Source organism: Cydia splendana, chromosome 2 (assembly GCF_910591565.1).
Source record: "Cydia splendana chromosome 2, ilCydSple1.2, whole genome shotgun sequence".
Classification (NCBI taxonomy): Eukaryota; Metazoa; Arthropoda; class Insecta; order Lepidoptera; family Tortricidae; genus Cydia; species Cydia splendana.
This window is the reverse complement of record NC_085961.1, coordinates 9590504-9615990: the sequence shown is the minus strand read 5'-3', so window position 1 is coordinate 9615990 and position 25487 is coordinate 9590504. Positions and strand designations below refer to the sequence as shown.

General features: G+C 37.4%; 2 protein-coding genes across 4 annotated transcripts in view; one reads left to right on the top strand and one right to left on the bottom strand.

Annotated features, from left to right (window-relative positions):
* Window positions 1-25487, top strand: part of LOC134803381 (neuropeptide F-like) — a 164622-nt gene that overhangs the window by 2998 nt on the left and 136137 nt on the right. The window lies entirely within an intron of this gene.
* The window catches only part of LOC134803304 (chaoptin), a 61383-nt gene that overhangs the window by 24031 nt on the left and 11865 nt on the right, over window positions 1-25487 (bottom strand). For both annotated transcript variants that reach the window (XM_063776084.1, XM_063776093.1), the window contains exon 2: window positions 6660-6736. In XM_063776084.1, the coding sequence (XP_063632154.1) occupies window positions 6660-6662 (3 nt within the window). In that variant the 5' untranslated portion in view covers window positions 6663-6736. The remainder of the gene's footprint in view (window positions 1-6659; window positions 6737-25487) is intronic.

Sequence of the window (25487 nt, the reverse complement as noted above, 5' to 3'; positions counted from 1 at the left end):
TCGTGCCCGGCTGTTAGAACTCCGCAGTTCAAGCGAAATGAGTACCCAGAGTACTTGTAGAGGCGCGCGCAGGTTGCAGTGACCTTGACCAAATGGGTGCTCGGTGACCTTCTGCATAGGGATGTAGTGTGCAAAACTTACATAGTGAATATTTTTCTCAAAAATGGACGGCAAAGTCGACTTTGACGTTTACAAAATAGGTTGCGAAGCGCGTAGTTTATGGTCAGTCAAAAATTAAAAAGTTAAAAACATTGCAGTCTCGATTTTGGGACTGCAATGTTGCATACAAATTCCATTATTTGTCGAGTTCCAAACTTTTTAAAAGTTGAAATGGCCATATCAAATGAAGGCACAGGCCCATTAAACAGCCAGACAGATGATTAGTACCGCGACTATTTAGCTGTCTCAAATAGGTTGGCGTATTTTCGGCAGAAAAATACACTTCTATTTTTTTATTAAAAAAATAAAAAGGCGGCAAAGCTAATTTTTTCAATTGTTTCTACTTTTTTCTGTGAAAATATATACGTAAGAAAGTTGCTTTTGTAAAATATTTCTATGATATTTATATTTCTTGCACCATTTTTGAGAAAAGCACTCCCAAGGTCGTCCGTTTAAAACGAATCCTCAGCCTGCAAGTAGCTACTTCCGAGCCTCGACAATAATGTACTATTATAAGTCTGTCGTAATATGCAATTTTCTTTTTTATTGCATTATGTTAGGTTTCATAAAGGAACTGAGCCGCGCCTGCGCTGCGTTATCAATGTTTCAGCAGCCGACCTGGACCGCGGCTGTGCCCGTCCAGTCCCGAGACACTTGCTTTAATTTTTAAACCTGTGTGCAAATCATATAAATGCGATGTTGCGTGTTTGTTTAAAATACTATTATAATGAATGATTTTAGCTCTTTACATTTTCCTTGTAATTATAATGAATTCTCATTCTAGCCGTACACCATATAAACAAGAAAAACGCCTTCGAAACGTTTCCAGTTCTCCTCATTTTAAACTTTTAATTATTAGAATTTTCCCTAAGGAAACCACTTTCATCATTTTAATTTATCTTGCGGCTTTATCGAAGCTTAGTGCTGTCTACAAAACTTTAAATAATCTTATATGACTTGAGTGTACTGTTCTTTAATGAGACATGCGTTTACTTTATAAAAATTGAATTTATATTTAATTGAAACAAGTAGGTTAAAATTTCATATGAAAAGCAGTTGCAGCAGGACTGAAATTTCAGTGATGTTTACCTACTTAATCTGTACAGTTAACTTATCTTTATCGAAGTAAAATTATTAAATGAAATAAATTAAACATTTTGACATCTATTACTTATATTATAATTTCTGTTGTACAGGTATTAGCTGTATAATATAATGCATGCACAGATTGGATCAACAATGATGGCCTCGATAATGCTCATGTTTGCCTCAACTGGCTGGAAAATTGGCCCAATATACTCCTGTTCTATTTGAATTAACACTAAAGCACGCAAATTGTGACTATGACCCTAGTTGTACGAGACACAAAGTTCAAAATGGAACCCGCTATAAACTAGACTTTAAAACGAGACAGCGTTCAATCCGGTTATATTTGAGGGTATTGCGGTTGGGAAGAGATATTTCCACCCTCGGGATGCTGTGAAATTTCAAAATTATTGAATTTATTGTGTTCGGTGCGGAAATATACCAACACAATTTAAATTGAGGTTGAAAATGTGACTATAAAATGTTTCGAATATTTTTACTATACCTACATAATGATATTACATACATCCATCCAGAAAACAAATAACTTTTTTACAGTTAAATAACATGGAAATCACACAAGTTATTTTATGCTTTCAGCTTTACTGTACAGTCTCCATCGGATATATCGGAGCGGCCAAGGTGCTCACAAATATCTGAACACGCCTCTATTGTCAAGGCGCTAGAGCGTGTACTGCGTGTTCAGATATTTCGTACAGTCAGCATCAAATAGATAGTAAAGGCCAACGTGGTTAAATATAGCGGAACACTTTTCTAGGGTAACAAAGGCGTGTTACGATATTTTTAGGGTTCCGTACCTCAAAAGGAAAAAACGGAACCCTTATAGGATCACTCGTGCGTCTGTCTGTCTGTCCGACCATTCCCCCCCTTTATCTCTGAAACTACTGGGCCAAAAATTTTGAAAAAAAATACACAAAATAGTACTTTACCTATAGATGACAGGAAAAGCTATTAGAAATGTGCAGTTAAGCGTGAGTCAGACTTATGTACGGAACCCTTGGAACGCGAGTCCGACTCGTACTTGACCGGTTTTTGTTTTGCCCACTTAGACTGCCACTGTAGCTATTTGATGCTAACTGTACGTAGTAACAACTACGTCCATACGATTTTATGACCCTTTAATACCAACCGGTCCAATAACTACGAGTTTATATATATTATTATGTAGACTTCCACTTAAACGTAACAATTCTCTCATTACCTACCTACTGTGCACACCGCCCGTGTACCTACTATGTTTGTACGTGGTACACTGATTGTGTATTCAGAACGCTTTATTTGATTGTCACAAATTATTAATACGTTATTATACGACGCCATATGAAATAGAATACGAAAATCTGTGTTTAATATTGTGTACCAGGGCTTGGATTTATATCAAGTGAATTTACATCCTATTACCGCAGGTATCCAATTGAAGGGATGTTTACAAAAACAACATAACTGCTTAATAGAGCGGTTGACACATTTTTAAGAACATTGTTAATCGTTTCAGGTGTCAACCAGTGTAGTCAGTTATATTGTTTTTGTAAACATCCCTTCAATTTTACTCTTATTAACAAGTTCTTTATAAGATTCAGGGCAGAACCTTTTTTTTCATTTTTTTGCACTGTACGAGTAACATGATATGTACAATAAAATTGTGTTCTCCTATTGATGAAATCTAAAAAAAGAAGCATTATTAATTGTAGCGGTGGGTGGCCGAGTGGATATGACGTACGACTTTCAATTCGGAGGTCGCGAGTTCAAATCCTGGCTCGTACCAATGAGTTTTTCGGATCTTATATGTACCTACGAAATATCATTTGTTATTTACTACTTGCTTTTCGGTGAAGGAAAACATCGTGAGAAAACTTGCATACATCCGCGAAGAAATTCAAAGGTGTATGTGAAGGCCCCAATTCGCATTGGGCCAGCGTGGGGACTATAGCCCAAGCCCTTTTGCGAGTGAGAGGAGGCCTGTGTCCAGCAGTGGGACGTATATAGGCTGATTTTTTTATTATAATTATTTGTCTCTCTTATAAACTCACGGGTATATACATCCCGGTCATTTGATAGGCGTGCGTGGGGATACAGATCCAACACGTAGAGGCCCTTTGGAGAAGTTTGCTGTTATGTAATTCACCTGCTAGAACCCATTCACGGGTACAAATAGATACCCGTAAATCGGTCCCAACAGGCGAAGGCGCTCTTGTAAATATAGTGGAGAAAAGTACTGGTTATGGTGATGAATTTTGGCTGGTCAAAAGATTGGGCTATTGCTGAGAGGTCCGGACACCTGCCATAACAATGTTAGTACACGTTATCGAGGCAGGTGGTGACTCGCCGCTTACTAGATGGGCCCCTGAAACTGCCGTCGTAAAGACGACCAGGGGCAACACCGGTGTGAGCGGCTCAGGGGTGTCGAGAGGTGTGCGCCGCTTTCTACCCAGTGGCTGTTACCTGCCACTGTGCCAACTCGCGTCTTATGGAACTTTCACTTCCACCCCTGGAGCATATAGCTCTAGCGACTCCTCTCTGGACGGCCAATGAAGGCAAGCCAGAGCTGAGAGTCCTGCGGGTCCCCTTGGGGTCCACTCCGACCGACGAAGACACGCCGGAGACGGAGACCCTGACCGACTCTCGGGAGCACTCGGGTCCGTGGGGTCGTTACTCCCCGACAGCTCGCCACAAGCTGCCCTGCGGGCTTATTATTATTAGAATACAAAAAGCCTACCGCGAAACACGAAATTTCGATTTTCTTGTTTCGCGGTAAGTAAATAGGCCCTCGGAATTATTTAGAGCAATCAATGTAGGTACCTACAGTCAAAGAATTTAATTTCCTACCCATTTGGTACTTCGTCACACTGACAATAGTTTAAGGTTTCTAGCGACTTTTATACTCATTATCACTGTGACAAAGTACGAATAGTAGGGTTAGTAAGGTCATTTAGCATGCACTTTAGTCTCAGGCGATGCCGCTTGGCACCATTGTTCCTTAGGTCAAACAAAGTTGATTTGGCTCGGTAGCCAGGAGATCGTACCATGCAGACCCCCCAAAAAGGGGGGGTGAAAGGGTCGGCTCCCCAGGTCCAATCTATGCTATATTCCTTCCTAGTCTTAGCAACTAGGGCAAGTTATATATCATTTTCGTATAAATTAGGGACGAGGAATTCATTTTTGAAATAATTATTATGCCTTTCGATACAAAAAAAAATATTTTTGTACAAAAAATGAAAATGTTATGTAATTTTTTGTGACAACTTTGGATGTTACAATCACAGTGTGGCGATTTGCACTAAATAAAAATATGGACGATCTAGCCCATGTATTCTTTATTCTGGAAAATATCACTTTAAAGTAGGCATTCATACATTTTTTCGTAATAAAAATAATTTATAGCGCGTGGCGGTAACGATTTCCATACAAATGGAACTATGCCCAAAGTCAAAGATTAAAAATGTTTACTAAAACACTGAATTTGGCATTTTAACCCTTAAACAGGTTGTGTATCTATAAGTACCACATAGCAAAAGTTTTTTTTTGCGAGCTGAGTAAATACAACGACCGCAAAATGTCATTTCCGTAAAGTCTATTAAGTGGGTTATATCGGAACGTAAAAAAATGACAGGTGTCAAAACAAATTTCTTTGAAAATTTAGTTGTCAAGTTCAAATCGACAACAAATGGCAGTTTTTGTACGTTTCTTCCGCTGTATAAGTTCGATACGCCGAAAAAAAGTACTGTAAGTATTTTGTTTTGTATTTTTATGGTAGATTATTAGATAATGTATGTGTAGTAAGTCATAACTTAACTTAGTTATTGTTTTCTGATAAAATATTCGATCTAAAAGTTTGTGGTTCGTATGAACCCTCTGCCCGTCTGGGGCACGTTCGAGTGGTTTATAAGTGGCCTCTGCCCTGCAGGGAGTTTACATGACATTTAAGGGTAAGATTCATTACTATGAATGAACCCTCATAGTACAAAAGTAATATATTCTCCTTTGGTTTTTAAATTAAATATTTATTCAACGGTCAATCTTACAAGCCACGACATCCATGCGAGCCAAGAAAGTGCTGGCAGTTAGTGCATTTTGTGACGCAAGTGTAAATGTTATGTGCACATGACTTGCCCTTAAAACTACTCTGTATGGCTAACAAGGCAGTGGCCATATAAGGACCACGTAGCACCATTGGTCACGAGCAGTGGGCATATAAAAACCATTGAATTAGAGGTAATAAAAAAAAAATCAAGAAATTACTTTTCATTTTAAGCTATTACCTGCCCGAATCAGTAATCAAAAGTAAAAAATGCGTCAAAAGTTTAAATATAATGTTTTAATATTTTTTTCATGCGTTTTTCCCTTTTTTTTGGTACAAATTTGTTGTTTTTATTTTTCTTCCATACAAACCCCCTTAAGGGTAGATAGTTTTAAATTAGTTTTTATTACTAACTTATATCTTTTTTAATTAATCGATGTTTAAATTTTCAGGTTAAAATGTTTAGTAGTTTAGGATCTACATGTGTTTGAGCTAAAGACATTTTATTTCATAATATCCCATACATTATAATATCTAACGAAATTCTGCTTACTTCCAGACATCATACAATCTAAACCCCTGAAGATATGAAGCTGAAATTTTTAACATCAATTAAATGCAACAGGTTTAAGATTGAGATAAAATAAAGTTTTATAAAATCAACCCTTAAGGGGGGGAAATAGGGGGGAGAAAGTTTGTGTGGAAGAAAAATAAAATCAACAAATTTGTACCAAAAAAGAGCAAAAACGCATGGAAAAAATATTAAAACATTATATTTAAACTTTTAACATGCCAAATTCAGTGTTTTTGTTTTATTTAGTGAAAATCGCCACACGGTGATTGTAACATCCAATATTGTCACAAAAAATTACTTACATAACATTTTCATTTTTTGTACAAAAACCATTTTTTTTTGTATGAGAAGGTATAGTAATTATTTCAAAAATGAATTCCTCGTCCCTTAATTATACGAAAATGATATATAACTTGCCCTAGTTGCTAAGACTAGGATGGAATATAGCATAGATTGGACCTGGGGAGCCGACCCTCCCCCCCCCCTCCCCCCCTTTTTAGGGGGTCTGCATGGTACGATCTCCTGGCTACCGGGCCAGATCAACTTTGTTTGACCTAAGGAACAATCGTGCCAAGCGGCATCGCCTGAGACTAAAGTGCATGCACTTCCATACATTTGTCTTACTTACTAACCCTACTACGAAATGGGTTGGAAATTAAATTCTTTGACTGTTCCTACAATAAAATAAAGCTACAGTCACCAATGACTCATCGATAACTACATAGAGTAAGAGTGAGCTATAAACAGTTGAATTACGGCTGCCACCTATTTCTCTCATCGTAACATTACCACAGCACTCACCATGATTCGCGAAGTAAGTGCACTCCTCCATAAACCGCTACATTCGGGTCAGACGTTCACTTCAATGCGACTGGCCACTGCGGACAAAACAAATGTACCGATAAAAAATTAAAAACATGTATTAAATCAACACTATATTTATCACAAGATATCGTTGTCGATGGAGAGCGGGGTCATTACGTGCAGTCGCAAAAAAATAAATCAGTGCTATACCTACAGCGCTTAAAAATATCTGTACGGAAACGTAAATGCAATCAGACACACACAGAGATATTGAAAATAAGTCGTGTCGTGTTCAGTTATTTGTGAACATCTTGTTTGCTTGTCCATGTAGCGCAGTCGCTACAAGGTAAAAAAAAGACGAATATTGCAAATAAGTTTTGCTGAATCTATCTTGTGTGTGTAGTTTTCAGGAATTGGCAATTTCTAAGTATTTAATCAAGTAAATAAATTCAGGTCATAATTCATTAAATTGGCACCTACTTAAAATATACGAGTATATGTAGAAAATAATTTACTACGAGTCAATTAGTGGTAGCATTTGAGCCTTGATTATAATGACGTCATTAATTATCAGCGAACTTACAAGCTAAAATTAAATCAACGTTGTTTTGTAAACAATTTTTAGGTGTAATGTAAGCCCCAATAGTTAGTATTGTAAAACTTAAGTCCCAGTTTACACTTGAAGTATATTGATTCGTTATAGGTACATACATATAGACTCAAAGTTTACATTCTCTAAAATCTAAAGAATTGTTACTCCGTGGTGTTAGTCTACAAGGCGTACTTTCAATAAGTATTATAATATTTACATCATATACCTATTGACCCCTCAATTGCAAGATTGAGGGGAAAAGACGCAGAGGAAGGCCCAGGCTCACATATCTCAGCCAAATAAAAGATAGAGTTTCTGTCGTGTCGTACGAGGGAGTTAAAAGGCTGGCCCAGCAAAAAGAAGAGTGGCGATTACTCCACCGACAAGAGCATAGCTCTTAAATTCTGATGATGACCTAGTGACATGAAAAATATTATTATATAAGTACCAACATTTATAAATACAACAGCCAGTAAAATAATTTAACTACAACAATGCAACAGAGATGTATAGTTTCGGCTAAATTAAATGTGTATTTGGTCGGGTTGGAAAGGTTTCATGGCAGGAATGTCATGGCGGGTTATTTTTCCGGGCCCTGTGAGTAGGGTGGAATGGGCCGGCCGCGGCGTATAAAAGCTTATGGGGTAGGTAATTCTTAGTTCTGTGAATGACGAGGTAAAGTACACCTTATATTTTGTAATTTCCGACGGGACACACATTGTAACGAATATATATGTCCTCATATTTCACATAACATACTAGTGACCCGCCCCGGCTTTGCACGGGTTACACAAAACCTTAACAAATTATACACCTAAACCTTCCTCAAGAATCATTCTATTGATAGGTTAAAACCGCATGAAAATATGTTCAGTAGTTTTTGAGTTTATCGCGAACATACAAACAGACAGACGCGGTGGGTGACTTTGTTTTATAAAGTGTAGTGATCACAGGATACGATTCCCAGCGTCATTTATATTTCGTATATCAATGTTATTTTTTTTATTTTCGTTTCGCCTTATTTGCTACGATTTAAAGCAATAGTTAAAGGTACAAGATTGTGTCATCTGTGATCATCACGTTTTCTGACCCTAAGGTGCCTTTAAAACTAAATAAGTACCTAGGCCAAGTTTGTTGGGCAAAAGTGGATGCAAAATTAAGGATTAAATTTTATACTGATTTTTTTATTGCAGATTCCGCCTAAGCTGATTTTTTTGGGTTTCACCTCGCAAAGCTCAAGATTCCACTTTTTGAATTACTCGCTACACTCATCATGGTAAATTTTGTAATTTCTCGCTTGCCGGGGTACCTATCAATACAACAACCTTGCCCTCTCCCTTGTAAAAGAAATACCTTCTTATTACTGAGAGGTTCACCACTGCGCTAGCGCAAGCAAATACCTTTTAGAAACGTATAGTGTTGGAATGATAATTGCTCTAAAATAGAACTAGGTGCTTATACAATTACTTATAAGTTCTATTTTAGAATGGACGCAAATTCCTTTGTATATTTATGCAAAGGAATGTGATTCCATTTATACCTAGATATATTACTGTACGAAGGTCATGGTACTTATTGATTACTAGACCTTATCATAAAGATGTAACAGCTAGCTTTGAAAGAATGGTTGTTTAGACATAGGTGCTGTGGTCAGTGATATAATATAGTTACTATGAGGAAAATCCAACCGGTTTCCAATTAATTGCAGTTTCAGTTTGACACGACTACAATAAGACGACTTGAATGAAGATTGTTGAACATCCTTAAGTTTATTTCCTGTTAGGATAACCAAACAGCTCTGTTTGGAAATTTGTTACGTGGCTTAATTACTTGCTTGCTAGTCAGTCCTCAACCTCACTCACACCTTTACCTAAAGAGCTTAAATCGACTATAACATATTATTAATTTATTATCGTCATCAAGCGTCTGTTTGGTAGTTTTTGAGTAGGTACTGACCAGCACGGAATGATTGGTCGTTCTTGTCTACGTGACAGTGTGATAAAACGGCGCGCGTCACTGTCATTCGCCCGTTGTAAAAAGTGACGGTTATTTTATCACGTAGATAATTCCTTCCATAATACTCGTGCAGTACATATTAACCAATTTGAAACGCCAATTTACATTGTATGGGTGATATAGTGACAATGTGCCTAAGTATTGTTGTTAGAAATCGTCTGACTGTCTTGAGATCGAGAGATATAATTATTTTTGTGACCTTATTTTTTAAGTAAGGAAACCTCGTAAGCGTACAAATTACAATGTAGCGTGTTACCACCCTGTTGGCAATTACCGACAGGGCTCAAGGTTGAAACCAAGTGGACCCATTGCGGAAAGAATATTTCCAACCATTGGTATCAGTTGCTTTTACATAGCTAGGTGGCTGGTACTTGGGTCAATCAGCTTTTTCTTGCCACCCATTGCCATGATTACGTTTTCCTGGGTCACTCTTTAAAATCTGATTTTAAGGCATTTAAATTCATAAAACACGCCTTTTTTGTTAGGTAGTCATAAGCCCTTTTCATAAAGCACCATCTGTCAAGCGAGTTAGAAGAACTTGGTATACAGTTTATTTTAACAAACTGTGTTACTTTTGTCCCCTAGCTGACGCGACAGAATAACAACAAGAAATAGTTAATCCACCCACCTAAACTAAGTAGTAGGTATAATATAGTAAATTTAAAAAAGAGAATGCCTACAAAAGTCAAAAATTAGAGACCTAGGTCCTAAGAGTGAATTACAATATTACGTATCCGTCCGCATGTCAAGCTAGCGACGTGTGTTCGTAGGTAAATACCTGAAGTACCCCGAATTCAGTTATTTGATTGGAATATGCTATCTACGAAAACAATATTGAATTACTTACATGGAAATTGAATCTATTATGTTGTTCAAGGAGTTCTTTGTGACGAGAGTTCGGTAGAAATCGTAGGAGACAGTGACATTAGGCCTTGTAAGAAATTTGATTTTGTACGTAAGACATTTTGACGCTTCTATGACAGTATTTTCTACCATTCTAATATCCAGAGAGGAAAATAGGAGCTACGCTTGTATGGCGAAGCAGCCGCACGTGGTCGTCCACTTTCCTCTTAATATGTTTATAAATTAAGGGTTCATGAATGCGGATTCACACGACACTCCAGTGAGTGGGTCGTATTCGCGGAATATTCGCTTGGGACAAAAATATAAGATCACACCGTGTCCCTACACTTGAGTTACAAAACTTCAAGAAAAGAGAACAGTCATGCAATCACTCGTGAACAAACGTCGGTTTTATACATAGAATGTCGCGGGTTGTTTCTATTTTATAGTCACCTTTACCATAACAAAACCAATTTGGCCCGGGTCGTTACTCACCGGAATCGCACTTTGCTGCCTGACTCGGGAATAATATTCCGACGCCATGATTACGAGTTACCATCAAGCGTCACACAAATTTATAACGCCATTGACAAACCCATAATCATTTTTCAATACACATTACTCGAGTTTTGATACCAACTCGTACTTCTATTCCAAAATTACTAGTATTTGTAAGTCCTTTACTTACAGTTTACAAGGTCTTAGGTCTTGGTTTAAAACTGTCTCCGTCGCTCGTTAAAAGCACTCAAGCAGTTGTGTCTGAAAGCTAATAAAATCAATCAATCAAAGCGATTTCAACGAGCCCATACTCCCAAGAATGTTTCAGTCGCTATTTTTCATCTCTATTTTCAGACCAGATCGGTTACAAAATACCTAATATTGCATTATCGCGGAAGAATGAATACCCTAGACTGCTGGTTCTCAAACTTTTTTGGCGACGGAGCCATTTTGAAACTCCAAATTAAAAAAGTCGTTTGTCAAATTAACTGTGGACAAGAGATATAGAAGTTTGTTTTCGCTTTTTCTCATGGATCCCCCACAGAGGCTTTGTGGAGCCCTAGGGGACCGCGGAGTACACTTTGACAATGGCTGCCCTAGACTGTATTACACACACGTTGGTGGACTGTGTTGACAGTGGAGATGCAATAGTACCTACTTAATGGGATTATATTTTGCATAGCGCTTGTACTATTGATGTGTTACATACTATTACTGCAACACTACTGTCTTCTACTACACTACTTATTTCGCAACTGCAAACTTGTCGGCAGCCTTATATGCCGACGTCAACTGTAGGTAAACGCGTCCTTCGCCATACGCTTTGTGTTACCAAACTTTAGGGCTTCAGTTAAACAGATTAGTTTCAATTTACACGGACTTGCCGTCCTCTGATAAATCGCTCGAATAAATACGCGGGCATCCAGTAAAACAACTTAGACTGTACATAAACTTACAAAATACGGGTCAGGGTTAGAATTAGAATGGAGTCGTTGATGGACTTTGTGCGAGGCGTAGTTGCAGCGTGCACCTAAGCTATTAAAATACACCAGCTTACATACAAGATATACAACAAAACTACAAAATTAACAGCGAATTTATGATACGTCCAAGTAAGTTCACTACAATAGTGTTCAATCAAAATATCAAATAAGTCGGTGGTAACTCTGTCGAGTATTTAGCATTTAGTTATTTTATTATTAACTACTACGTATCATAGTGTACAATATGTGTACAATATAAAATTATTAATTGGCTAAATTATACAAAATCTTAAATTTATTAGTTCTTATATACTTAATCTATAAAAGCGACCACGAAAGCAAAAGCTGACGATTAGATTAAATAGGTAGCTCATTAACGTTTAAGCATCATTTATTAATTAAACCATTAAACAATTGTTACACGAAAGTAAACTTTGAGAGATTGAATCAAGGTTGTCAGTGTTGCAAAGTTGGAAAGAGTTCCTCTAATGACTTAACGAGCAAGATAACAATGATTTATTCGTAGGTAATTAAGGAGGTACAGTTTGGCAACTTTAACGATACTCGTTTAGCTGTTCGACGGCTGTCAATACTTTCATTGCTATTCACAACGAGCAAGTTAAACGTCAAACGGGCCATTATATATATGATCTCCTATAACGCATTGTTGTTACGTATATTCGGGTCTAATAACACAAGAGAACGGCACGCTTGAACAAAATGTCTTGAAAGTTTGTTCCTTTCAGCAGTAACGACGTTTTAGGGTTGTCGGCGATGTGACGTGGCGAGTTTTCCTATTACGAGAACTTCGCGAAAAGCTTCTCAAAAGCTGTGACACTGGAAATTACTGGCTCCATTGGTTTTATATTACCATAGGATGTAGAGTTCACTGTCAATCTAATAATAATTTTGAAGAGCGCAATAGCTATGACACATAACTACAGGATGTGAAATCATTGCAATGTGTAGATTTAGCTAATTCACTATGAAAGTTTCGCTGTAATTTATTGGCATCATCAAGGCTGTATGGCTAAATTCGTACAACGAACAACGAACAATTCGTGATGCGACATATTAATAAATGACACATTCAACATTTTATGGTTCCTCCTAAAATAACGCCGGCGACCTGTAATCAGGGCCCTAGATAAGCCATATCTCACGGAATCGTTGGCCCGGACAAGATTACCTAATATGACAATTTAACCTTTACCTTTCTGCCATAGCCGTAAATTTCATGACCCCTCTAAATTGCCCTTAATTCGGTTGAGTTCAGTTACCTACTTCTTGTTCAGATAATGTTATTGGCTATTTATTGCATAAAATCTGTATTTTATTGATGTTTGATGATATGAAGTATTTCGTTAAACAGTCTTTCATGACTTCTATTTTTTCTTTGAAACATTAATGTTGTAATTGCACCTAATAAATATAAGACCAGGAACAAGTTTAATTTTACAAGCTCTTATTGATCCTTAGCATTACCTATTCCTGTAAAAACATACTTCAGCTAACACTAGCAAGTTCTCTTAACTGAGTTCACTACCTAACCCCACTTAGCTGAGATTTGCATTAACAACGCTGCAGCAGGTACAAATCCATTACGTCGGCCCCACGAGTATTCTCTGCGTCCTTTAGTCGTTCGCGTATATATATAATGAGTAGGTGCAGCTCATACAATGTCCATTATGGGCTTTTTGTTTAACCATTCAACCTGAACTGCAGTCAGGTGCGTTGCTTTAACGACATTAAGTATGACATTTCCGCCAGGAATGCTGTAATCAAAAAGTTGTGAGTTGTGATGTTGTTGTACCTACTTACCTGTAAATTATGATTGGAGGCTAATATACCAATTTCGCATTTGTATTATTATTATTAGTAGTTTCGTTATTATTTATTTATTTTCCGTCTTAAGTTAGGGTTTTTATAATATGAATATAAAAGTAAAATATAAAAACACTTACAAAACGATAAAAAAAAACATATAAGCACATTATAAAAAACCTAACCTAGGGTACCGCCAGCAGCGGGGCAAGGCCCAAGCTACCGGTGGTCAGGGCTGCAGAGAGAGGAACCGGCGGACTATCCGCGCCGTGTCCAAGATCACCGCCTTCTGCATCTGACCCTTGATCCAACCACCTAGCGAGAGTCTCTCAAGATGTTGGTCGAGACTCTTCGCTATTAGACCGTTCACTGAAACGACTATCGGGACAATGATCGTCGAATCAACATCCCACATGGCGGTTATCTCGTGAGCCAAGTCTAGGTACTTACTGGACTTGTCCTTCTCGGCCTTCACGAGATTCTCATCATGGGGGATGGTGATGTCAACGAGCACGGCCCGACGTTGCGATCGATCTATTATCACAATGTCAGGCTTATTGGCTACAATAGTCCTGTCTGTGATGATAGATCGATCCCAATAGAGCGTGGCATGACCATTCTCGAGAACAGGCGCAGGTAAGTACTTGTAGTACGGTACTTCGCGGTAGTTTCGTTATTATTATATTATTATGATTGGTAGATAACTACAACCTGGAACACAAACATCTTAAGTAAGAACTTATAATAGTTATAATACCTACATATGTAAATAAGCTTACTGTGGAGCCTAGTGAATTGACCTGATATCAAAAAAATGCCATGTCTTATTTGTTTGCCCAAATATGGTATGACATATCATTGCCCAAAGGCAATTCCATTCTTAATAATTGATATGATTGGTCGTCCCTTTGTCACAAGATTTGCGATATTGCCACTGTCAAAGAACACTAGAATAGCGTCACGCTTACAGTGATCAATCGTCCTAATGGACATGTATTCTAGCTACTTTTAGTATACCGAACGCTAAAGGAAATTGATGGTAAATAAAGACCAAGAATCTTAACCTTTTTGCAAAGACCATTAACCTCATTATTGTTCGCTTTGAACAATAAACATAGCTATACTAAACAATAATGTTCAACATTATTCTTCCCATTCACGTTCCATGGACATTACACTTTATTGTGGTGATAAAAAAGAACAATTGCACATGTGTTTAGATAAAATCAAAGTTCATAGATTGCGTGCCATCCTGACGTCACTGAAACTCGTTCACACTGTTCAGGGACAGGAACTCGGACGCCTATTCGAACCTTGAAAATTCCATCTTAATCGGTTATTGATGTCTGTGCATCTCAACTAACACTTATACATTGTTGCATACGAGATGCACTGGTAGGTACTAATAATAATAACAGATTAAAATGTGGTTTTTAATGTTCCTCTTAGTCGTAATTTTCCCTATCTTGCCTTCCGGTTCGAAAATTACACGCTTGAGTACCTACGATAACTCCCATCTATACAAAGCGTGCCGGTCATGTCAACAATAATTAAAAATAATAATAAAGAATTAACACAAAAAGTCACTAGTTGAACTTGAATAATATTGCATTCATGAATGCAAACTATTAGGTACCTATTTGACTTTGAATTTTTGATAGTAGGTAGGTACCTACTCGCAATATCTCCTGCAGGCATTTGCACGAACAACACATGCTCGGGGCTTTTTTAAACCACTGTTTTCGATACCTAAATTATTCACATGTTCACTATTGTAAATGAAAATGTAATTTTATGTGCAGACACTAGATATAAAAAGTCCCTGACATGAACCATAACATAATATTTGTCTGAAGTTATAAACGCGTGAAAAATGTCCCTTCCGGAACCTTTATTTTATTAGCTCGTAAATCATAAGGTCATAACTAGATAGATAAACAGATGTATAGCGCTGAAACATGGTTTTGAAACCAGCTAACTTTAATACATCTTATAAATTTGCATGATAGATGTTTGCCTCCACGTAAACGTGTGTACATAAAAGGGTTTTCACTCTGTTCAGTAGGTAACGAAGGTAGGTATATAAGGTTGATTATGATGATGTTAACTTATTTTAACTTACATATCGATCTGGTTTAAATAACAGAAACCTATTGTTTATTACCTGCAAGTAGTCTGTAATGACACATAACACAGAGATTATTTAGCTAATTACCTAGCGTTAATACATACCTATTCAAAAATACCTCATAAAATTTGCCTAGTTAAGGCTAAATTGCTAAGTTAATCATTAACCTTTTCGACGCCGTGTCAAACACAAAAGCTGTCACTCGAACGCCACGTCACCGAAGTGTCAAAAATGAAATTGAACTTTATGCATATGCACGTAGGTCTATGTTGCTCTGTGGTCTGTGACCGATTAATCCGTCTTTGGCGTTGGACCTGCGGTGCGGATATATCGGTCATTGGCGTTCAAAAGGTTAATGAAAACGAATACTTCGATATTCAAATGTTGCAATTGTCAATAGGTACCTACTTAGTTGTAACTTGTAATTATTTTTTAAACAAAATGAACTTAACATTGACGTAGCTATATGATAGAATAGGGTTTATTTATCCCTGGAAGTTATTAAATTAGCTACATTGAATATTTATCATTCAAGAATGGAATGACAACCGGTCACGTCGCAATAGCGGTGCACAACAACACCGGTCGCCACAACCAGGCACTCCAGATAGCAGTCAATTTCAAACTTAATCCGGTATCGCGCAAGGTCTAACTTCAAATGCAGTTTTTGTCAAACGTTCCCACGATAGTGCTGACTGGATATTACGTAAGAATGTCTAAGGTCGACTGGTGCCTCTTTGTTTGTAGAAATCGCGATTTTGACGTGACTTGTTTGTTCATGACGCTAAAGTTCAGATTCCGACAGGTAATTGATTTGTCGTGGTGTTTGTTGTTTATGTGAGTCATGGATTCTTGGAGGTTACAATTACTACGTGCAGCATGCACTGGTGCCGCATAGCTTAGTCATAAAAACAGCGAATAAATGGCCTACATACTGAACGTGATCTATCGGCCTTGTTGCTTTGCAGGTGACCCATGAAGGAGCATGCTAATTTTAACAACAACAGGCTATAGTTCCTTAAACAGTCCAATTAGCTATTATAGGTACCTACAGGAAACATCAAAACATGTTGTTACTATGAAGTTTGTTATTCTTAGATTATTCATTATTAAGCTGGGAAATATATTGTTAGTACGAAGTTTCTTGATTCTAATCAGTTGGTTAATTGAAATAATATTATCGTAGGATTTTTCCTCACAACACATATTCCAATAAACCTTTAGCAAGATTTGCTAAGATTGAATTGTCCTATTAAACATATATATGTCTAAATACTAAGAGAAAAATAGCACAGATTTAGGTATAATATGATAATATAATATTTAAAAAAAAATTAACTTCGTAAGATTTCTTTTCAAACGTTGCATGAATTTTAGGTTTGTTGCACTCCAAATGAAAAATCTTGAAAATTAGATCAGGTATGGACAGAAACTAGTCATTAAGAGAGTACGTGGCACCTGCTGGGGTCGCCCACGGCCCTCATTACGCGTGAGCCCTCAATTAAAGGAGCGACATGCACCACGTCATTCACAATATTTACTGATAGTATACATGTGTGGACCAGTAAATGTGTGACATGCGATTACGTATAGCTGTGAAGGAACTTGAGGTCAAATTACACTACGCACGAGCGCATAGTCGAGATTAACTGTTTTGTGAATGAGAAAGCAGATGAATGTGACTCAGTGTAGGGCTTCGTTTGTGCCATAGGTTAGAATGTTATAAAGAGATGGGCCAAAGTAGTATAATTATCTACATTTATTTTGTTTGCTGCGCATTTTTTTTTAATTTTTAGCACTACATATTTAGCAAATTTATATCGTCAATAAGGTCAAGGAGGTCGAGTAGATTATATTCATATCAATATACGTTTTATATATTCATTATCACTTCAAGACAATGTTGATTAGTGTTCCGTGCAAAACTTTGTTCACGGAACACTTATGGGATCACTTCGGTCTTGCAAAAGTCAAACCGTTTAGGGGGAAATTTAGGGGGTTGAGCTGTAAGCAGATCTATTTTTGTAAATATATTTACGTGTATTTGAGCCTCTGAGTTGATAATAAATTTGTTTCTATGTTGCCGTTCTGTACTTTTACGTATTATACTATTTAAAGATACAGAGCATTGTTTCCAACGAATATGATTTTTGAGCACCGGGATTGTGGTCAGATTTAATTGGCTACCCTCGCTCATTGTGCAGCGGTGCATCTATTGAGTGCGGTTAAGATGAATCACGGGTCAACCGCATCAAATGACGCACCCGAACAATTATTTTATTATTTAATCTTTATTGCACAAAAGAAAACCTTATAGTACAAAAGGCGGACTTAATGCCATAAGGCATTCTCTACCAGTCAACCTTAAGGCTAAGCAGAGAGATTGTGAGCGGTGCTACAATTATAACAGCAAAAACAATCAATAAATTACGAATAACATATTAATTACGTATACAAATATACTATGATATATATGTACATGTATATATTATATACCTATATATATATACATATATATATATATATAAATAACGACGAAACATATTATGAAACTAATATATAATACACTAAGATTTTTTCATTCTGCTAGCAAAGAAAGCACGTAAGTACGGATTTTTTGAAAGCGAACTTATTAGGCGCATTTTTTATGTTGAAAGGAAGTCCGTTCCAAAGACGCGCCACCTGCACAGTGAACGAATTCGACATGAACCCGGTTCGGTGAGGAGGGATGGACAGAGACATATTGCCAGAAGAGCGAAGTTGGCGGACGCGAGAAACGCCGTAGTATTGAAATAAGGATTTGAGGTATTCCGGAGAGAGTGGATCATTAAGCACAGAAAAAAGAGTGGAAAGCAAGCGAATATTGCGACGTTGTCGAATGGGAAGCCAGCCAAGCTGAGAGCGAAAAGAAGAAACGTGATCATATTTGCGGAGGCAAAAAATAAAGCGAATGCAGTTATTAAGCAGGCGGTCCAATTTATCAAGAAGCTCTTCGTTTATGTCCGGATAACAGACATCACCATAGTCAATAATGGGTAGTATAAGGGCGTTAACTAATGCAACTTTAGTTTTGGCCGGTAAGAAGAATTATGAACTGCATTTCCCGAGGAAAACTTAGGTTTTTAGTTAGTGATTTTTATTCTGGATTGAAAAAGGCTTACAAAAAGAAATAGATTAAGCTACATGTCTCATTTCCAGAAAAAAACCATCTACCGAGTTTTAAAAAATTCGCAGAAAACGCCTAATAAATCTGATATTTATCGGTATACGTTATTCGGTAAACCAAAAAAAATTGGTACTCTAACTAGTCGTTTTCAAATTTAATTATTTTTATCAAATAAAAGGTATAAATTATAATTTACTGAGATATCTTAACTTTTAAAATGGTGAATAAAAGTAAAAGCTCCCTTTATCCAGTACCTAATGAATGATCGTAGCAAAAAAACTGGCCTACCCCTCCGAGAATCAAAAATCACGTTCTAGTTCTGGCGCAACTTAAGAAAACCAAATTTTCCGATCACAGTTTAACAGACATTACGGCGCTGCATCAGTAGCTCAGCCTGGCTCCCTCAGGAAATTACTTTGATTCCGCCTACGTTATCCGGAAAAGTAGTACTTAATAATATTTGTACATCTCCCTGAAATAAATATTTAACAACCTTGAATTTACTTGTACAGTGGCGTTCAAATGTGCATGGATAGATGTTGACCGTAATGCCTTAATATGACGGTTCAAAACATCTTCATGCACTTTTGAACGCCAGTGTACATGAATCTACCCAATCCAATCCGGCCATATGGATTTTATCTTATCTAAATACCTTTAAACGAGCACTTATTGTATATATACCAAGCACTGAGACCATATATATATTTCGGGGATCTCGGAAACGGCTCTAGCGATTTCGATGAAATTTGCTATACATATGGGGGTTTTCGGAGGCTAAAAATCGATCTAGCTAGGTCTTATCTCTAGGAAAACGCGCATTTTGAGTTCTTATATATTTTCCGAGCAAAGCTCGGTCTCCCAGATATTTATATTAATATCTACCTACTGTAAAGTTGACTTGTTATTGTGACGCTAACCTACGACAAATTCCCAAAACTACGTTCAAGATTAAGCTAATATTTTAAGTACAATATTACTTGTCGCCGTTTAAATGAATATCAAACTGCTCTGTATGTTTGCGTGTAATAACACCCTTAATGAGCAAGCGTGATGAAAATAAAATTGCCAGCAAGTTTATAATAGCGCGTCCAGTTTTAGCGCGAGGTGTGATATAAACCTTGTTAGCGGTATCGGGAACAATGGGGAAATTAGCGCTTAATCAGTTCACACAACCCAGATTCGCATCGGAACGTGGTTTATGGTGTTACCAGAATTAGCCAACCAGGCACTTTTATTGTTGACGCGGGCCAACAGGTACTCTACGTCATAATAGTGGAGTAATAAATAATGTATCCTAATAATGTATAAGTTTTCGTTTGAACGTACATGTAGGTCGTAGGTATCTGGTACATCCTATAAAGTTATAAACCAACAGGAATGAAAATAGGAATTCTTAAAATATTTTCTGTTATATTCCAATTTAAATGTTATTTCATTTCATTAATTTAATTCCAATTAGTATTATTGTCTATAATAATGTCATTACTTTATAATACTCTCATTGTTACTGATAGTGTCTGCTACGTACCTATTACATTTGCTAGTAATTTCTTATTTTATCTTTAGTTTAAACCCAACTTATTGGGTATTAATTAACCAGACAGCAGTATGTAAGTTAACGGAGAGTGAGAAGGATTTTTCTAACGTTAGTCTACCAATGATCGGTCACGTATTTATTTGATAGCATAAATTTAATATTATCAGAAAACGTGAGAATAAGTACAGAGTACAGAGGCCGATGCTTAGGCCATGGTTTCTGCTAACTATCGCCAAACCCCGTTATATAAACTCTATCATAAACCCGACGTTATTGTCAAACCCCGTTATCAATGTTACAATTTATTCATAATTCGGCATAATTATCTACCATAAGGAACCCGAAAGCCAAGAAATAGATGGCTATCGAATTCACAATAAATAGAGCTGCGTAAAAAATATTTTAAAGTAAAAATAAATAGAAATGTCGTAGGCCGATCGTACGTTCAGGCAGATCGTAATGTTCCTGTGTAATGTTTTGACGATAGTCACATCAAACCAATATATAGGTAGGATAGGTTCGTTAGGTTGCTTCAGATGCCCGAAGGGCAAACTGCCCAGAAATAGGAGCCCCGCGTAGCGGGGCTCCGTAGACTCAGGGAACGAGTCAAAGATTTTCACGTTTCACGATATGCCTAGGAATTTCACGATATGCCTGATCTTACGATCGGCCGCCGACAGAAATACCCTAATTTTGCCACCCGTCTCCAACATCGCCTGGCCTTTTTTTAGGGTTCCGTACCCAAAGGGTATAAACGGGACCCTATTATCTAAGACTCCACTGTCCGTCTGTCTGTCTGTCTGTCACCAGGCTGTATCTTATGAACCGTGATAGCTAGACAGAGTAGACAGTTGAAATTTTCACAGATTATGTATTTCTGATGCCGCTATAACAACAAATAGGTAAGTACTAAAAAGTACTGAACCCTCGGTGGGCGAGTCGGAATCGCACTTGTCCGTCTTTTTTTTTAATTATGAACATTGTACTCAAACTTATTCCTAAATGTCCATTTACTTACTGAACGCCCATGATTCAGGCTATAGTGAAATTATGGTTTAATGCTTGTTAAGGCGAAGTTATGTAGTACTAAAGGCGTATTTTTGCCAACCCATATTATCAATGACCTGAAACGTTAACAACGGGATTTGGTTATCGTTGTTACAAAAACATTTTTTCCACCTTTTTTGTAAGTACAGTACGTAAATAGTGAGAATAAAACCGCATAATTCCTTTTGGGAAGAATTAATGGTGATCGTAATGATGTCTGAGCTTATCCATCCCCCACCTGCATGACGAAGTATTATGGCCGTCGACAATATGAGGCTAACGTCAAATTATATGTTAACCTATCCATTATTCACCCGGCTCTATTCAGGGCAAAGGTCATGAATAAGTGAAGTTAGATATGTATTATCAAGGCCAGAATATCCTAAAAGGCTAATTCTATGGGCGATTGTGCACTACAATGAATTTTACTGTCCGGCAGTCCGAGTTTTTACGGTCCGATATGGCACGCCATTAAATGTATATAGTAGCTTGTGCACTAGAAGTAATTTTACCGTCCGACATTTTACTTTTCGCCATTCCGGACAGTTTTTTTCCGGTCCGCTATGACAGCTATGAAAAACGTGTTTATGCTTGTGCACTGCGTCTGGAATTAGTATTATTCATGACTTGACCGGGCGGGGGCGGGCTAGGGGCTGTGTTTCATGCCACTGCGCCGCACCTGCGAGTAAAAAGACGGACAAGTGCACAAGCCAATCATCCGTTTTTTTCATGCCACTGCGCCGCACCTGCGAGTAAAAAGACGGACAAGTGCACAAGCCAACCATCCGTTTTTTTTCATGCCATATCGGACCATGAAAACTCAGACTTCCGGACAGTAAAATTCATTGTAGTGCACAATCGCCCTATCTAGGCAACAATTACGGCAGCAAAGCCAGACAGAAACGCTTAAGGGAAAACCTTAAGCGCCACTTGCACCAAACCACTAACCCGGGGTTAACCGATTAAACTGTTAACCTAGTGTCAAATTGTAACAATGGTAACACCAGGTTTAACCGGTTAACCCCAGGTTAGTGGTTTGGTGCAAGTGGCCCTTAGACTTGCATTGTGTAGAGCAGGGGTCTCCAAACATTTTTACCTGAGGGCCATATTGCGCCTCAGAATTTTCGCGAGGGCCACCGTCGGCGCCGAGGGGTGGGGGGTATATCTGGTTGCTGTAGAAGTGATACTGATAGAGCTGAACACCTGGAGCCTGGCTCCCGCGGGCCGGATTGGACCGCTGTCGGCGGGCCGGAATGGAACGCTTCGCGGGCCGGCATTGGCCCGCGGGCCGGAGTTTGGAGAGCCCTGGTGTAGAGAGAAAAGGCTGTATATTTGGCTCAATCTGACATTTTACGGGTGCTATAAAGGGCTTCTCAGGGCTATATATTTTGGACGGAACATACTTACTCAGAATACAGCAACTTTACTGCACATAATTTACGAAAAAGAGTACAAATGGCGGACTTAACGCGTTAAGGCATCTACCAGTTAACCATTGAGCTAACCTTGTAAATTCGTACGTAAGTGTACAGGGAGGCAACACGTCGAACGTGGTTTGTGGTAGGCCCTCAGAAACCATTGGTTTGGTGGCAAAGATCTTGTCATTATTGTAATCAAAGGTTTAAAAAAAATACCTGCCTGTTTTGGAGTCGAATTAAATAGAATATATATGTAATCAAAATTTGCCTTAACTCCTTACACATCACACATGTGTTGATTTGTAGTTAACCAATCGAAGTCTGTAAAAGAAAAACGACAAATGAAAAATAGCCACACGACACGGCTAAGAGTGTTCCAATTTAATAGCCGGCTCTGTAGACAGGGTAAACTGGGGTGAATGAGAACCAATTCCTCATGTCCTACTTGTCTCCCCTCGATGCTGCAAACTAGGGCGATAGTTCAAGACAGTTACGAACTTTACCATTTAAGGAGCCATCTCTATCAATATGGGGCATTATCTATGAAAAGGGACCTTATTGTCGATGGCGCTTACGCCGCACAGCGTCGCGCGGTATTGTATTTATATCGGAGCATCGTTAATAATGGCGTTAGCGCCATCGACAATAAGGTCCCTTTTCATAGATAACGTCACATATAGAGTATAGAGATATATCTATAACAGTTCAAAGACATTGTCCCGATTTTGAAATACTTCAGAATTCGTTTTTGAAGCAGCAAATAGTTAAATCCCCCCAAGTAGCATGGAAGTGTCGGCAACATCAATATAGCAGCCAATTAAGAACTTAGAGTGATTTAAGGGACGTATAAAAGTGTCAGAAAAGATTTAAGCTGTATAAAAGGTACTTTACAGACATTATACAGCTCAAGCTGTATAAAATCATTATAAAGGATTCTGCGGAAGCATGGGGTGCTTTATCAGAATATAAAAATCTACTATAAAACTAAAAGTGTTGTGAGAGACTACAAGCTAATTCTATCGTAAAAACTGTATACAGGCTGTATTGTAGTAACACTTGGCACTTTTAGCTGTACAAAAGTATCTGTCAACTCCGTTTTAAAACATTAAGTGTTGTGAAACACTACAAGCTAATTTTATCGTAAAAGCTGTATACAGGCTGTATTGTAGTATCACTTGGCACTTGTAGCTGTACAAATATATCTGTCAACCCCGTTTTAAAGCTATGTCTTATGGCGTAATCTTACTCTCCTATAAGAATAGTAGTTGTATAACTTCTGTCTGTAAGGGTATTATAAAACCAAATGAATAAATGGCAGCTATAGTACAGCTTTTTTCTGTATTACTGATAGAGTCGCTTATAACATTCTTTTGGCGTAATTTTACACTCGTATAAGTATAGTAGTGTAATGATTTCTGAAAATAAGTGTAAGTATTATAAAACTAAAGGAATATATGACAGTTACAGTCTTCTTCTTCCTCGCGTTATCCCGGCATTTCGCCACGGCTCATGAGAGCCTGGGGTCCGCTTGACAACTAATCCCATGATTTGACGTAGGCACTAGTTTTAGTTTTTTAGTTTTTACGAATGTTTTAATGAATGACAGTTACAGTACAGGTTTTTTATTTGTTATACGGATCTCTAAAGAGAATTATAACTTATGTACGGAGAACCGAAATACAGCCAAACGAATACAAATATTCTATTATAAAGCTGTTTTAATTACAAAAGCTGTAAAAGACACTCCATTTATTACACAGCACAGCTACTAAGATTATAATGCTCTCCAACTATCCTGTAGGCTGTTTAAAAATTGTCGCCATTTTACAATAAAAAAAAAACGTATTTGTAATTATAATTAAAGAAATACTTCCAAATATTTAGCAGACTAACGCCGTGTTATGATTACCAGCTAAAATAAATTGTTTAGCCTTAGAATTAATATTTATAAATATTTTTGATACTCTAACCTTAAAAACAAACAGTAACTTTACCGATTTTTGATATTTTCCTTATGGTTTCTCTTTGTTATTTTGCAGGCGCGTAAATATTTTGCCAGAAAAGATACACAGGTTCACAATAAATAATAATCCGCACTTACCAATAATGTAAAATTCCATTCAAGTCCTGTATACTTAATATTTACTTTTACTTTTACCATCCACTATAACACTTTATTGTCGCCATTACTATATTACGAATGAACAAGATTAAGACATTTTAGTTTCTTAAATGATTATTATTCTCTTGTAATTCTTTCTTATAACTCATTTAAAACTTATATTCTTATATCGTACTTATAAGAGATTATCTGTAGTGTTAAGGTTTCCTGTTACACCGAAATATAGCTGTAATGCAGCTATTATGCAGCTTATGTATTGCTTATACAGCTACTCTACAGCTCTAATAACGCCAAAGGCTGTATAATTTGGGCCCTTTTTTTACTTATAAGGGCTGTATAAGCGCTTATACAGCCTTTGTACAGCCTAACTGTACAGCTTATACAGCTTGCAATGCTACTTGGGCCAGGATGATTGAATTAGAAAAAACAAGCTCTAGTTACTAATGAAATACGTGTTCTGCTTCTACTAGTAAAATATTAAATGTTGAATCTCATATTTATTAAGTACCTTATAGTTTCCACTTTCAAATTTACTTATTTATTTATGTATCCGTAAAATTTACAGCTTTATATTTTTTGTCACATGAAACCATTTTTAAGTATTTATTTCAAGTAATCGGTTAAGGCGGCGGTCGGCAACCTGCGGCC